Here is a 16,633-nt window from a genome sequence, read left to right as displayed (position 1 = left end):
CATTGTTTCCTGGTTGTTTAAGGTTTTACTGACGGAAAGTTCATAGGGTCATTAGCTCTGCTCTGTTTTATAGTTTTAACCACTTTGTCCTCCTTGACGTAGTTCTACATCAAAGAGGACATGTGCACTCCTGTGGCCGATCGTGCACATGCACGCGCGCTCCCGGCCACAGATTCGTTAGCCCAGGAATCAATGAATCGGCCATGATGCCCGATTACGATTCCTCTTCCCCCGCAGAAAAAGCGACAGCTTCTCTCGGAAGCTTTGCTTTTTCTGACTCCTATGTCCCTCTAAGCATACATTGTACGCTTAGAATGACATCATGTAAACTCAAGGCTGCCATCTTGTGGCCAAAAACTAAAACTACATCTAGAAGTAAAAAAAAAAAAAAAAATAATACACATATATTTCCCCAAATCAAACACTATTTACATCCCACCCTCCCAAAAATACCCACATAAAATGTTTAATAAAAAAAACAAAAAGAAATTACAATAAAAAAACACAAATATTTACCTAAGGGTCTAAACTTTGTAAATATCTATGTAAAGAAGAAATATTTCTATTTTTTTTTTTATTATAAGCTTGTAAATAATGATGGATGCAAAACGGAAAAAATGCTCTTTTATTTCCAAATAAAATATTGTCGCCATACATTGTGATAGGGACATAATTTAAATGGTGAAATAACCGGGACAAATGGGCAAATACAATACGTGGGTTTTAATTATGGAGGCATGTTTTATTTTAAAACTATAATGGCCGAAAACTGATAAATTTAATTTTTCAGTTTTTTCCTTATTCTTCCTGTTAAAATGCATTTACAGTAAGGTAGCTCTTAGCAAAATGTACCCCCCAAAGAAAGCCTAATTGGTGGCGGAAAAAACAAGATATAGATCAGTTCATTGTGATAATTAGTGATAAAGTTATAGGCTAATGAGTGGGAGGTGAAAATTGCTCAGATGCATAAAGTGAAAACGACCGAGGGCTTAAGTGGTTAATAGAGTATTGTTTGTGAACTGCAAATATTAGGAAATTATGCAATGTTATATAAAAAAGTCATATAACTAAAAATAAAAATACAGGACTTTTTCTTTGCTACTAAGGGTTCTATTCATTATTTATTCACTATCCATACTACACATTCAATTAATTGTTTCTACTAAGTTTATTTTCACTTCAGTGTCTCTTAAAATACTGTACTGATGTTAAACTATCTCTTCTTCTTCTCAGATATTTTCTAACGTACAGAGGCTTGCTGGATCATTTATTGACCTCTGCCTGGCTGGGAATCTGCTATTCAGACACTGGGACACAAAGATCTACTGCTCAGACGCTGCTGAAGTCAGTATTGCCATGGACTTTCAGGTTAATGGCATTGGCGAGCTTGGCAAGCTTGAAGGACACGGTGTTCTTACTGACTTACTTCCAGACATCTGCAAAACCATGGAGTTATATTTGGAAAAGTGGTTAAAATTTACAACAGAGATAAGATCTCAACATTACTATTTGAACTACTACACAGAAGAGCAGTTGGTCTACTTGTGTGAGCAATATAAGAAAACGGATATCAGTGAAGAAGCACTTGTAATGTTATCTTTCATCAAACCTGACTGTACCAAAGCTGACCCCATTAACTCTTTTTACCAAGTGAATGATGACTCAGATTCTGACACGTTTGAGATGGCAGAATTTACATCAGAACTTGAAGTCTGTGAAACTGTTACAAAGAAACTAGATGTGATTTGGGACTTCTCAATGGATTACATGGATCATTTTTTCCCGGGATGTTTGGATATAGACACCTTGGGAAATAGCTTGGCAGCTTTGGCTAAGTTAAATGTAACGCCAGTACAGCGTGTCCTCCATCCCAGCTTGCAGTCACGTCAGCCCAATCTGGTTTTGTGTCCTCCATCAGAAATATTGTCTTGTGCTCTAGCGATATACATGCACAGCTCGGATCAGCCACTGCCATCCTACGATGAGGTTCTCCTGTGCTCTTCTCAGACAACCTTTGAAGAGGTTGCCTTGTTTCTGCGACGATGTCTGACACCAGGATATAATGGGAGAAAGATTTACAGTTTGATTTATGCAGATCAACTAAGCTATGATGTTGCCTACAGGTCTGAGCAACATTTTCAACAGATGAAGGCTCAGGGCATGAACAACTACAACCTTGTAATGATTTGTAGCTCAGAGCGAGAGGGTTGCTACATATCCTCTGTCTTCAGCCGGTTCAGAGTTCCCATGATCCTTCAGAAACCCCCAGCAGAGATTCAGCGTTACCTGTCTACACATTTCACTGTCAATGCTGATGTGATTTCAGCTTCGGCTGTATTTAAGGATGGAAAGAGTGCGGGCATTGTGTCCTCTATGAGAGCAGGAGTCGGTAAGTACAACTTAACCACCTCTGAGTGTCTTTCACAGGGCTTTCCTTGCCATCTAAAGGTGGCAAACTACTGATGGTATAGGCAGGGCTGTTTTTCATCACAGTCATTACAGGCCATTGCCTGGAGCATCATTAGTCCTAAGGCACGCCACTGCAGTGCTTGCTGATGTGATCAGTGTGATCACGGTCAACAGCACAGCTCCCCGAGTCCCCTGGTACAGGCTGGCCACACTTGCTTAGTTCCACCCCCGGTGAATGCTGAGGGAACTCACTAAATCTCTTTGCGACTAACCACAGAGCCATGTGTTCATAAGGAAGTTCAGCTTCTGAAAATTGTGCATGTCCTGGGTTGCAGGGTAGAGTATTGTAGGAGTTGAAGAGGAGAAAAGATGTCAAGTCCGCCTAGAATATGGTAAGGCACCTGTAGCATGCAGCATAGGGGAGGCAGGAGAAGTAGGAGTAGCATAGGCAAGTTAGTGAGCACAAGTGTGTTCCTTTGACCTTAGGGGCCTTAGCCCCACCCCCAGCCATGGGAAGCCATTCCTCTGATTCATGTAAGCCCTACCTGCCACTCACAGGAAGCTTCAACCCCACCCAAAGGGAGCTCCATCCACAGCAGCACCTACACTGGACCCCCTTCCACCAGCACCCACACTGACCTCATTCACCCACACCAGGCAGCACCCACAGTGACCTCTAACCCCCCATCAGCACCCACACAATGACATGATGTTACCAGCAATAGGGAGTACTTGGCCAAGACAGTCATTAATAAAGGGTACATGCTATAATAATATTGAGAAATGCTGTTTTACAGTATATCTTCCATAATGATGCTGCAGATGGTTTGCTAGCACAGCTGTAACCTATTGGTGCATAAACACACACAATAACTGTTAACCCTAGGGATCGGAAATCAATAACTTAGGTGACTGTATGCAGCTGAGTGCTGTATAAGTGCATCTCTAGTCTACAGGCCAGTGACATGTTCTGTTGCTATGCAGATGGCAGAAATTACAGTATGTGGCACATAACAGGGGAGAGTAAGGACAACAAAGCTCTAGACCCTGCACTTGGTGAAGATGATCTGTCTCTTGGTGATGCATAGGGGAGGATCAGGCCACTGTACACATGCTATGGCCCCAATTAGCTTCCTCAGCTGATAACCAACTTGCATGTGTACAAGTCTTAAGGGCTTTTTACATTGGCCATAGTAGAAACATAGTTCCCATTCATTGATCTAAGTCCCCGGTAGAGAGACCGACAGCTTCTTATCAGAAGCCGCATTTTTTTCTGAACAAATAAAAAAATCGCATCCTCCTTATACTTCCTGTAAGCGAGAGTGCTCGGAAGTGTGTACAGGATGGAATTTATAAAAAATGTCTGTGGCTATCTTGTGGCTAAATGGTAAAACTACATGTACATACATTTTTTTTAACAAAAAACACAATAAATAACATTTAAAATTAACGGTTTACTTCCCACACCCAAAAAAACACCCAAATAAAATTAACTAAAACATTTTTTCCAAAAAAATACAATTTTAAAAAAATAAATAAATAGTTACCTAAGGGTCTGAACTTTTTTAATATGCATGTCAAGAGGGTATAATACTAATATATTTTTTTAATTTGTAAGCTTGTAAATAGTGATGGACGCAAAACTGAAAACATGCACCTTTATTTCCAAATAAAATATTGGCGCCATACATTGTGATAGGGACAAAATTTAAATGGTGTAATAACCGGGACAAATGGGCAAATTAAATGTGTGGGTTTCAAATATAGTAGTATGTATTATTTTAAAGCTATAATGGCCGAAAACTGAGAAAAATATTTTTTTCTCCATTTTTTTTAATATTCCTGTTAAAATGCATTCAGAAAAAAATAATTTTAGCAAAATGTAACACAAAAGAAAGCCTAATTGGTGGCGGAAAAAAAAAAGCTATAGATCAATTCATTGTAATAATTAGTAAGAAACTTATTGGCAAATGAATGGGAGGTGAAAATTGCTTAGATGCATAAGGTGAAAAACGACTGAAGGCTGAAGTGGTTAAACTAATACCACACAAATAATTAAATGTTTCCATGTTTTTATTGTACACACCATGTAAACATTCACTGTGCAGGTGGAAAAGGCATGTTAACCCTTGGATTTACTACCTAGTTGAACCTCCTTTGGCAGTAATAACTTCAACCAATTGTTTCCTGTAGTTGCAGATCAGATGTGCACAATGGTCAGGAGTAATTTTTGACCATTCCTCCTTACAGAACTCTTTCAAATTCAGCATTATTCTTGGGATGTCTGGTGTAAATCGCTTTCTTGAGGTCATGCCACAATATCTCAATCGGGTTGAGGTCAGGACTCTGGGCCACTCCAGAAGGCGTATTTTCTTCTGTTTAAGCCTTTCTGTTGTTGATTTACTTCTATGCTTTGGGTCATTGTCTTGTTGCAACACCCATCTTCTGCTGAGCTTCAGCTGGTGGACAGATTACCTTAAGTTCTCCTGCAAAATACCTTGATAAACTTGGGAATTTATTTTTCCTTCAATGATAGCAGTCTGTCCAGGCCCTGACGCAGCAAAGCAGCCCCAAACCATGATGCCCCCACCACCATACTTCATTGTTGGGATGAGGTTTTGATGTTGGTGTGCTGTGTCTCGTTTTATCCACACATAGGCCTCGATTCATAAACAGCAGTGCGATAAAAAAATTTTGTCGGGAAAATACCGCACTTGGTATTTTCCCGGTCTGTGTGCTAATTCATAAAGATTTCCCCAGCTGCCTTTGGAGGTCGGTAAATTACCGCAGCCCATTGAGCGGTAGAGTAGAGCGGTGTCTCGATTCTCTCTTTGCCCTGCAGAAATGAATCACACAGATGGCTCTCTCTGGCTCTCCGACTGATGACTCAGACAGATGAGTCACACAGTCTTTCCCTGCCTGCTCAAATGATTCACACAGACGGCTCTCTCTGGCTCTCTCCACTGATGACTCAGACAGATGAGTCACACAGTCTTTCCCTGCCTGCTCAAATGATTCACACAGAGGGCTCTCTGGCTCTCTCCACTGATGACTCAAACAGACTTCGGATCTCTGCACTTTTGCATTCATCAGAGCTGTCAGAGCTGTCGGTAACTTGTTATCGCCTCACTAGAGGTGTCGGTAACTACCGCCAGGCTTACCGCTTGTTGAAGGCTTTATGAATTGACATTTGCTGACAATTTACTGACATGTGTTGTCGGTAACTGCAGCCAAGTCAGTAATTTATCTCCCTGGTCGGTAATGTCAGCTTTTCATGCGGTAACAGCCTTTATGAATTGACATTTTGCTAAGTGGTCGGTAAAGTCTGCTGTTTTCAGCATTACCGCATGAGGTAATGCTTTATGAATCGAGACCATAGTGTTGTGTGTTTCTTCCAAACAACTCAACTTTTGCTTCATCTGTCCACAGAATATTTTGCTAGTACTGCTGTGGGACATCCAAGTACTCTTTTGCAAACTTTAAACACGCAGCAATGTTTCGTTTTTTTTTTTTTTGTTTTTTTTTGGAAAGCAGTGGCTTACTCTGTGGTATCCTTCCATGAACTCCATTCTTGTTTGGTGTTTTACGTATCATAGATTCGTTAACAGGGATGTTAGCATACTTCATTGAGCATTCTGCACTGTGATTTTGCAGTCATCTTTACAGGATGACCACTCCTATGTAGAGTAGCACAGTGTTGAACTTTCTCCATTTAGAGATAATTTGTCTTACCGTGGACTGATGAACTGCAAGGCTTTTGGAGATAATTTTATAGCCCTTTCCAGCTTTATGCAAGTCAACAATTCTTAACCTTGTGCCTTCTGTGGGCTCTTTTGTGCTAGGCATCATTCACAGCAGGCAATGCCGCTTGGGAAAAGCAAACCCAAAACTGGTGCGTATTTTATAGGCCAGGACAGCTGTAACCAACACCTCCAATCTTCTCTCATTGATTGGACTCCTGGCACCTCACTCCATTTAGCTCTTGGAGATGTCATTAGTCTAGGGGTTCACATACTTTTTCAACCTGCACTGTGAATGTTACAGCGGAATGAAACCCAGCATTTCTACTTTGCTCTAATAGATTATTTACAGCATATTATATACAACCAGCATTTTTTTTTTACTAGAACTGCATTCAAAGGGTTAACACAGCTCCCTGCCAGCAGAGCTGGCCACATCTGAACTTATAGATAATGTTATTTTGTGTTTAATTGTATCAAGTGAGGAATGTAAACACAGCCTTCTCTCACACTGCCGGGTCTCCTAAAGACAGTGAGACAAGCATAAATTCTTTCTGATTAAGTTAGATGATGAATAAAGCAGTAATGAATAAAATGCAAAGTCAGCTCTTAGGAAAACACGTTTTTATTGAATATTATGTCAGTTTTTTTATACCGTTTTAACATGGTATGTTCAATAAAAACATGGAAACATTGAATTATTTGTGTGATATTAGTTTAAGCAGACTGTGATTTTCTATTTTTGTGACTTAGATGAAGATCAGATCACATTTTATGACCAATTTGTGCAGAAATCCATATAACTCCAAAGGAATCACATACTTTTTATTGCTACTGTAGTGTAATGTACCCCATACATCCTATAGAAGATAACCAGGACCTGGGCATACAGGCCCAAATCCTAAGCCTATATTACCTACACTTGTAGGATTACAAGATATTAACAGTATACTATAAAGGCCATCTATCCAACAGCTACATTATGGCAACTTTTTTTATTTTATTTTGTTTTAAATATCCTAAAGTTTGATTCCATGTCTTTTTCTATCCATTTAGTTAGTCATAGGCATAACCAGGTTCATGCTTCAATTAACTCCTTCAGTCATAGACAGTCGCTTGTGACAAATGAAAAACAAAGAAATCAACACCGTTATTAAGAAGTTTATAAGGATAGTTCTTAGTTCTTATTAATTACCTGTTATAAGTCTATCTCTTCATTGATATGTAGTGTTGAACCTACTCTGGTTTTAGATTCCACACTTGTGAGCACCAAGAAAATGTAGCACATTCAGGACAGAGCCATACCCTTGCCTTAACGGAAACAGTAAAAAAGGGCGCAGGAGGCTAGTGGACAAATCGGGCGCCGCCATTCACTCCCATAATAAATATCGTTTAATGGGCGCCCGATAGGAAAAAAGGGCGCCGGAGAAAAATAACGTTTTAAAAGCGGCGCCCGGAGACTTAATGTTTTATTACTGCTTCTCATGATTACACATTATTTAATGATTTATACATTTTTTAATATTATTTTTAAACGAAAAACAGTACAATATTTTTTTCAAACATTTTTAAACGAAAAACAGTACAATTTTTTTTTTTTACATTATTTTTAAACGAAAAAACCGCACAATATATTTTTAAAACGTTATTAATGCTTATCACATGGGGGCTTAGGTTTAGGCACCAACAGGGGGGTCTTAGGTTTAGGCACCAACAGGGGGGGTCTTAGATTTAGGCACCAACAGGGGGGTCTTAGGTTTAGGCACCAACAGGGGGGTCTTAGGTTTAGGCACCAACAGGGGGTCTTAGGTTTAGGCACCAACAGGGGGGTCTTAGGTTTAGGCACCAACAGGGGAGTCTTAGGTTTAGGCACCAACAGGGGGGTCTTAGGTTTAGGCACCAACAGGGGGGTCTTAGGTTTAGGCACCAACAGGGGGGTCTAGGGGTTAGGCACTAACAGGGGGGTCTAGGGGTTAGGGGTAGGTACAGGGAGGGTTACTTAGGCACCAACGGGGGGGGGGGGGGTCTTAGGTTTAGGCACCAACAGGGGGGTCTAGGGGTTAGGGGTAGGTACAGGGAGGGTTACTTAGTAATTTTTTTTTAAACGTTATTCTACGTTTCACTATTTAAAGGAAAGATTAACGTTTTTACAATTGCCGATTTAATGCACATTATTTAATGATTTATAACTTTATAAAACATTAATTTTAAACGAAATACAGTACAATACATTTTTAAACGTTATCCATGCTTATCGTTTAAAACCCCGCACCCTTTTTTCCCAGCGCTCCTTTTTAACGTACGCTGCCTTAACACCAGTTTGGATAGTTCTTTATACTCCAAATATTCTAAATGTAAACTTTCTGCTATATGTTACATATGACTTTACATAAAAAGAACCTGTGTATTCCTCATGTTGAAAAATTATTTAACTCTGTTCTTGCAAAAAAAAAAAATCAACTCTCACCTTGATGGGATTGGTCCATTTTCAAACTGCATATACCGTATATACTAGGATACAGGATGATCCTCGTGTATAAGTCGACCCTAATATTTGACCCTCTAGCTGGATTTTTTTATTGTCTTAAATAGAAGTCTACCTAGGAAAGTTAAGGACTGCACTTGGGGACCAGGATGTCACCTTTCAGTGTGGTCACTGTGGCCACTCTAGCTGTGTGTCTCCTGTGTCCCCCTGGCTGTGTGGCCCCTCTAGCTGTGTGGCCCATGTCCCCTGGGCTGTGTGGCCCCTCTAGCTGTGTGGCTACTGTGTCCCCTTGGCTATGTGTCCCCTGTGTCACATTGGATGTATGAGCTGCAGCAGCCAGCATCTGTCTCCCCTTCCAGACAGTGCCACAGCAAGCAGCTTACTACAATACCCCCTCCCTCTCACCACCATGGAAAGCCCCCCCCCCCCTTCCCCCAGCAGGTTGCCAAAATGACCCCCTCCCTACCACCACCATGGAAAGGGGCCTCGCCCTCCCCAGCAGCTTTCAGCAAAGTCTCCCTCTCACCACCACGCAAAGGGGGGCTGCTTCTCACTCTTTCCCCTATCTGTGTCATCTAATGCACCATCAGCACTAAAGCGGAAACCCGTAACTCACTGATTACACAGCGCGGCATCCTCCCTTGTCCCTCTGCTCACGCTGGTCTGTTTGCAATACCACAGCTATGGCTCCGATGTCATGTGACTTCATGTGTCATGTGATAGCGGAGCCATAGCTGTGGTATTGTAAACAGACCAGCGTGAGCAGAGGGACAAGGGAGGATGCCGCGCTGTGTAATCAGTGAGTTACGGTTTCCGCTTCAGATGACACAGGGGGCAGAGAGCAAGAAGCAGCCCCCCTTTGCATGGTGGTGGGAGGGAGGCTTTGTGGAAAGCTGCCTGCTTAAAGAGAACCCGAGGTGGGTTTGAAGAATATTATCCGCATACAGAGGCTGGATCTGCCTATACAGCCCAGGCTCTGTTGCTATCCCAAACCCCCCTAAGGTCCCCCTGCACTCTGCAATCCCTCATAAATCACAGCCACGCTGCTGACAAACAGCTTGTCAGAGCTGGCTGTGTTTATCTCTATAGTGTCAGTCTGCTGCTCTCCCCGCCTCCTGCAGAACTCCAGTCCCCGCCTGCATCCCTTCCCTCCCTGCTGATTGGAGGGAAGGGACAGAGCAGGGACCGGAGCTATGCAGGAGGCGGGGGAGCAGCTGAGACTGACACTACAGATGTAAACACAGCCTCACAGCACGGCTGTGATTTATGAGGGATTGCAGAGTGCAGGGGGACCTTAGTGGGGTTTGGGATAGCAACAGAGGCTGGGCTGTATAGGCAGTAGGGATGCTCATTCGGATTCCACGGAAATGCAATTTCCGAAATTCCGATCGGAAATTGCATTTCCGCATCGGAATGCGGAAATCGGTAATGCAAGTGCGTTAGGCGGATTTCTGTCAGAAATCGCGGAAATTCTGCCCGAATTTAACATCGATTTTCTCAAAAACTATAAGGTCTTTTTGAAAACTTTTTTTTGCATCTTGTTCAGGAGATTCTGCTTAATAAACCCTGAAAATTTGGTGTTTCTAGGACTTACAGGGGCTTTGCTATTAACCACTAAAGTCGGCGGATTTTTACTGTAATGTAAAATGCAGAAAATCCTATTTTGCAAAAAAAAAAAGTTTTCAAAAAGACCTTATAGTTTTTGAGAAAATCGATGTTAAAGTCGGGCGGAATGTCCGCGATTTCCGACGGAAATTCCGCATTGGAATGCGGAAATTGGTAGCGGAAAGCGGAATCGGTATTTGGCAATGGCGGAATGCGGATTTACCGCGGAATCGGAAATTGGCATTTCCGGCCATCCCTAATAGGCAGATCCAGCCTCTGTATGCAGATAACATTTTTTAAACACACCTCGGGTTCTCTTTAAAGCACTGGGGAAGGAGAGAGTGAAAGATGCATCCCCCCAATTCCCGGCTATAAGTTTTGAAGGATTACTCAAGTATAAGGCGACCACCTCCCCCCTCCCCACTTTTACACTTTGAGTCAGTCCTACATTTCTCGACTTATAGGCAAGGATATACGGTATGTCCTTTCTGACCTGTCAGTTTTGTATCACTTTTGTATGTGTTTCTATTGCTGTGTTCACACATAAAATGTGTACATTTCCAGACCAGTCAGGTAAAACTGATAGAAAACTGATGCTGAACTGACAGAAGACGACTGGATCGGCCTGGAATTGTGCAGATTTATGTGTGAACCAGGCCTCAAAGCCATAGTCGAAGCCAGAGTCATAGCGCTTTTACCTTCTCTTCCAGGAAAATCTCTTTACGTGAAAAGACTTTTTCAAAAGCTCCAGGAAAAGTTTCCAGATAAGCAGCCACAATACAAGATCATCCGGATGATTGACCCTGAAGTGGATGAGAATAAAGTACTGAAGACTCTGCTTCCTTTTCTAAATGCCAAGATTAAGGGTTGTCCTATAATATTCCACATCGACTTCACATCCTCTGTAAGTAAGACAAGGCACTGTGCTAAATCTCATTTTATTTATTCAAGTGTAAAACAAAAGTTTGTGCCCAAGCAGGCAATTTGGATGCCCACTAGCGCCAGAAGTTTGGGCATCACCTTGAGCATCTATAGAAATATTGGCATTCAGCCATAATTTAGGCGTCCAATACATAGCAGGTGCTGTACCAGTGCCCACTATTGACCGGGCACCAAAATTATGGCTCAATGCCAATATTTTTATTGGCACCTGTAACTTTTTCTTTTTTTTGCGGCCGGGGGGCGGGCAGTTAGTTACGTGTCAGGCAGGGAGTTTGTCCACGGGGGAGGGGGGATGGGGAGCAGTGGGGTTAGGCGTCAGGTGGGAGGGTTCTGTGTGAGAATAGGATTACGTTTAGCCATAGTAAAATGTTACTATTTAATACCGCTATTTTACACTTAAATAACTTGAGTCCCAAAGGTTTATTCCCCCCTAGTGACCAGGCCATTTTTTACAATTCCGTACTTCACAACTATAACGGTTTATTGCTCGGTCATACAAATTAGCACCCAAATGGATTGTACCTCCTTTTCTTCCCACTAATAGGGCTTCGTTCACATCTAAAATTGAAATTGCTGACACCAGCGATTTGCGATTTTGTGGGCGTTTTTTTTCGGGTAGGCACTTTTGCTGAGTGATTCTGCTTTTTCACTCCGACGCAAGTCAGGAAGTGAACTGTTTGATCAGAAAAGAATAAATACAATAATAGTGATTTGTGAGTGTTTTGCGTTTTTCCTATACCTTCCATTGGAGCAAAATCACCCTAAAAATGGTACAGGCAGCGCTTTGCTGAGCAGAACTATCCCATAAGGATTCAATGCACAAGCAGTTTCGACGTTTGAAAAAAAAGGGTGAAAATGCCCTAGGTGTGAACAAGTCCATACAGCTTGCTTTTGGTGCTATCTGATTGCTGCTGGGATGGTTAGTTTTTTTTTTTAATTAATTAAAAAAGAGCAACGTTTTTGCATTTTAAATCCCCCCCCCCCCCCACTTCTCCCCCTAAATTGTTCCTACAGTACGATACATACATTACACTAAACATCAATAGACATATGGCTATGACAGGGATTAGATTGTGAGCTCTTATGAGGGGCAATTAACTGCTTGCCAACTGCGTCACACTGATGGGTGTGGCCACGGTGGCAGCCCCAGGTCCGCCTAAACGCCGATCGGCGTAAAGTCCTTGGGGCTCGCAGTGCTGGAGATCGCGCGCAGGGTGCGCGTCCATCTCTTGTTGGTAGGCAGATCGGAGTCTCAATTGCCGCTCGGGAGACTGTTGTTTGACGGCGAAACCGCCGTCTATTTACATTGTACAGTGCTGCGATCTGCATCACACGGCTGTCCCCCTGGGGCACTAGAGAGCGATCGGCTCTCTTAGGCTGAGGCCTATGACAGCCGATCGCCGTTATTGGCTGGCTGGGGAGAGGGAGGGGAAAAAAAATAAATAGGCATATTTAATAAAAAAAAAAAAAAAAAAAAGAGAGAAATATTTGTAAAAAAATAAATAAATACACACTGGGGGAGCGATCAGACCCACCAAAAGAGAGCTCTGTTGGTGGGGAGAAAAGGGGGGGGGGAGCACTAGTGTGCTGTGTTGTGTGGCCCTGCAGCTTGGCCTTAAAGCTGCAGTGGCCAATTTTGTTTAAAATGGGCTGGTCACTAGGGGGGTTTAAAGCCAATGGTTACCGCTGTAAAAATAAAAAAGTCAGATACTCACCTAAGGAGAGGGAAGGCTCGGTTCTAATGAGCCTTCCCTCTCCTCTCCCGGTGCCGTCGGTGCTGCGCTGGCTCCCCCGTTCGCGTCCGCCGCCGCAGGGACTTCAGAGGTCTTCAGGAGCACTCGGGCTTCCGAAGACGGGCCGCTCCATACTACGCACGCGCGATTGCGTCATAGAGGGCGCTCGCGCATGCGTACTATGGAGTGGCCAGTCTTCGGGAGCCCGAGTGCTCCCGAAGGCTTCCGAAACATCCCTTCGGCAGCGGAAGTGGCAGTATTTGACCGAACTGGTCGAATACTGCTACGGGGGATCCTGCGCGGGACCGGGCACTGGGAGAGGAGAGGGAAGGCTCATTAGGACCGAGCCTTCCCTCTCCTTAGGTGAGTATCTGACTTTTTTATTTTGAAAGCAGTACACATTCACTTTAAGCCCTTGGTCCTCAAGAGGTTAAATGACAAGACAATCCTCTGTGCGGAAGATGTCAGCTTTATATAAATACATTTCATTGCGTACATGAAAAACCAGGCTGCCGATCGCTGTTGTCCCCCATGCACAGTGACAGGAGAGTGCACTTGTGCAAGCGCAAGCCCCGTTTAATCTGGCCTCTCGTGAGACCCCTCCATATGGCAGCGCTGAGGAACAAGTGAGCCGCCGTGCGTCCGCCATCCTGCGTTAGGCAGTTGCAGAGTGGTTAATAGTAAAATATTGGTATTTAATACCAATATTTTACTACGGCATTACTGGGCACCCAAATTTGTGTGCCTTTTTTTGTATGTAAGCCCTCTTTTCATAAGCATTAATCAGTGAATGAAACACATCGGCTTAGATCTCACCGCTCTCTAATAATGCAATTTTTTGATTGGTTTCTGGACATGCTCCAAAGTAATCCAAGGAGAAAGTTACTTGTAGTTTTCTGAATTCAAGATGCAAACGAGAATTAGCGCCGTCCGATGTGAAGTGATGTTTATTGCACTTTACACGCTAATTCAATTACAGTAGATCAATTAGTAAACTGTTATGCTGTTACAGTGTAGCGTCTGTAACATGTTGCATGTTTGGGAGTGATGCATCATGGGAAGCCACAGTTGCTCACTTATAGCTGAATTATTTGAAATACCGTCTGTTTTAAAAAGGCAAAACTATATTTAGAATAGCTTTTTAGTAAGAGGGTTTTTGATCTTTTAGCCCCCTTACACTCTCCAACTGGTTACGGGTCACCCTGAGCTATTGGAGTATTCTGTAGTACTGAGTGTCCTTTTTAGATATATTTATTAGTTTTAACAAAATGGACAATAAATGAATCTGGAATTCCCATAGAGTTTAGCCTCTAGGGAGACACTGTGGTCTATGCCGTGATAGAGACCTCTCAATGGACTATACATGTATAAAGTGACTAGTTTCTGACCCGTGGACAAACTTAGAGCTGGCAGACAAAATAAGCACAGTATGAGAGAAGCTGGAGGATGCAAAGACCATCCCCCCAAAAATGTTCACAGTAGATGCTGAGACCCCGATGTTAAGAGTATGCAAACAACGAAAATAGCAGATGATACGGGTACTTGCAAGCAGAGGTGGCCTTAGAGTATGCGGGGCCTGGGGCGAGTGTCATATGCGGGCCTAGAGACATATGCTGTGGATACACACGTTGTGGAAGCACACTCTGTATAGGTTAGATAGGTAGGTGCCCCGCAGTATAGATTAGATAGGTAGGTGCCCTGCAGTACAGATTAGATAGGTAGGTAGGTGCCCTGCAGTACAGATTAGATAGGTAGGTAGGTGCCCTGCAGTACAGATTAGATAGGAAGGTGCCTGCAGTATAGATTAGTTAGGTAGGTACCCCGCAGTATATATTAGATAGATGCCTGCAGTATAGATTAGTTAGGTAGGTACCCCGCAGTATATATTAGATAGGTGCCTGCAGTATAGATTAGGTAGGGTGGTGCCCTGCAGTACAGATTAGAGAAGTGCCTGCAGTATAGATTATTAGATAGATAGGTGTCTGCAGTATAGATTAGATAGGAAGGTGGCTGCAGTATAGGTTAGATAGATAGGTGTCTGCAGTATAGGTTAGATAGATAGGTGTCTGCAGTATAGGTTAGATAGGTAGGTGTCTGCAGTATAGGTTAGATAGATAGGTGTCTGCAGTATAGGTTAGATAGGTAGGTGTCTGCAGTATAGGTTAGATAGATAGGTGTCTGCAGTATAGGTTAGATAGGTGCCTGCAGTATAGGTTCGATATAGGTGCCAGCCTGCAGTATAATTAGATAGGTGCCAGCCTGCAGTATAGGTTAGATAGGTGCCAGCCTGCAGTATAAGTTAGATAGGTGCCAGCCTGCAGTATAGGTTAGATAGGTGCCAGCCTGCAGTATAGATTAGATAGGTGCCAGCCTGCAGTATAGGTTAGATAGGTGCCAGCCTGCAGTATAGATTAGATAGGTGCCAGCCTGCAGTATAGATTAGATAGGTGCCAGCCTGCAGTATAGGTTAGATAGGTGCCTGCAGTATAGATTAGATAGGTGCCAGCCTGCAGTATAGATTATATAGGTAGATGCCCTGCAGTATAGATTAGATAGGTAGATGCCCTGCAGTATAGATTAGATAGCAAGGTGGCTGCAGTGCTGGGGAGAGCGGGCATAGTTGTTAAAACTCACGTTTCTCCGATGCTCACAGCTACCATCTATTTCCTCTCCCAGGAAATAGATGGTAGCTGTGAGCATCGGAGACACGTGAATTTTAACAACTATGCCCGCTCTCCCCAGCACTGCGGAGGGTGCAGGGCCTCCTCAGACACGGGGCCTGGGGCGATTGCCCCACTTGCCACCCCCAAAGGCCGGCTCTGCTTGCAAGCCTGTGTCATCCAAAACACTCATCCCCACTTAAAGAGACTCTGAAGCGAGTCTAAGTCCGTGTTTTTAACTTTTATTTATGTTAAAGGATACCCGAACTGACATGTGACATAATGATAGACATGTGTATGTACAGTGCCTTGCACACAAATAACTATGCTGTGTTCCTTTTTTTTCTTTCTCTGTCTGAATGAGTTAAATATCAGGTATGTAAGTGGCTGACTCAGTCCTGACTCAGGAGACAGGAAGTGACTACAGTGTGACCCTCACTGATAAGAAATTCCCCTTTTTATCTCTTTCTTGCTCTCAGAAGCCATTTTCTGCTAGGAAAGAGTTCTATAGTTGGAATTTCTTATCAGTGAGGGTCACACTGTAGTCACTTTCTGTCTGAGTCAGGACTGAGTCAGCCACTTACTGTACATACCTGATATTTAACTCATTCAGACAGAGAAAGAAAAAAAGGAACACAGCCTAGTTATTTGTGTGCTAGGCACTTTACATACACATGTCTATCTCATCATGTCACATGTCACTTCGGGTATCCTTTAAGCACTATAGCTAGTGCTAAAACGCTGCATCCCTGTGGCAATACGAGGCTTTATACACCTCAATCACAGGGCAAAAATCCACGACTTTCTTGGTCATGGATTTTGCTGCCCAGGGAGGCAGAGCTTTGAGCTGCAGCTCTGCCTCCATTCGTGTCAATCCACTGCGGATCTCTGCCTCTCCCCCGCCCCTTTCAGTGAAGGAAGATTGAGAGGGGTGGGGAGAGACGGCGATCAGTGGAGATTGATGCGACGAGAGGCAGAGCTTACAGCCCTAAGCTCTGCTTCAATCCCTGGATTTAGCAGAGGGGATTTGGGGGGTATAAAACCCCTCGTTTTTCCGCT

The 16,633-nt window shown here is 43.2% G+C and overlaps 1 protein-coding gene across 1 annotated transcript in view; it reads left to right on the top strand.

Moving 5' to 3' along the window:
- Positions 1-16,633, top strand: part of LOC137504562 (E3 ubiquitin-protein ligase RNF213-like) — a 526,907-nt gene that overhangs the window by 72,380 nt on the left and 437,894 nt on the right. The window contains exons 6-7 of the mRNA XM_068233144.1: positions 1,234-2,389; positions 10,950-11,143. Of these exons, the coding sequence (XP_068089245.1) occupies positions 1,234-2,389; positions 10,950-11,143 (1,350 nt within the window). The remainder of the gene's footprint in view (positions 1-1,233; positions 2,390-10,949; positions 11,144-16,633) is intronic.

Source organism: Hyperolius riggenbachi, chromosome 4, assembly GCF_040937935.1.
Source record: "Hyperolius riggenbachi isolate aHypRig1 chromosome 4, aHypRig1.pri, whole genome shotgun sequence".
Classification (NCBI taxonomy): Eukaryota; Metazoa; Chordata; class Amphibia; order Anura; family Hyperoliidae; genus Hyperolius; species Hyperolius riggenbachi.
Note: the sequence above shows the minus strand (reverse complement) of the source record. Positions and strands in the feature narration are given on the sequence as shown.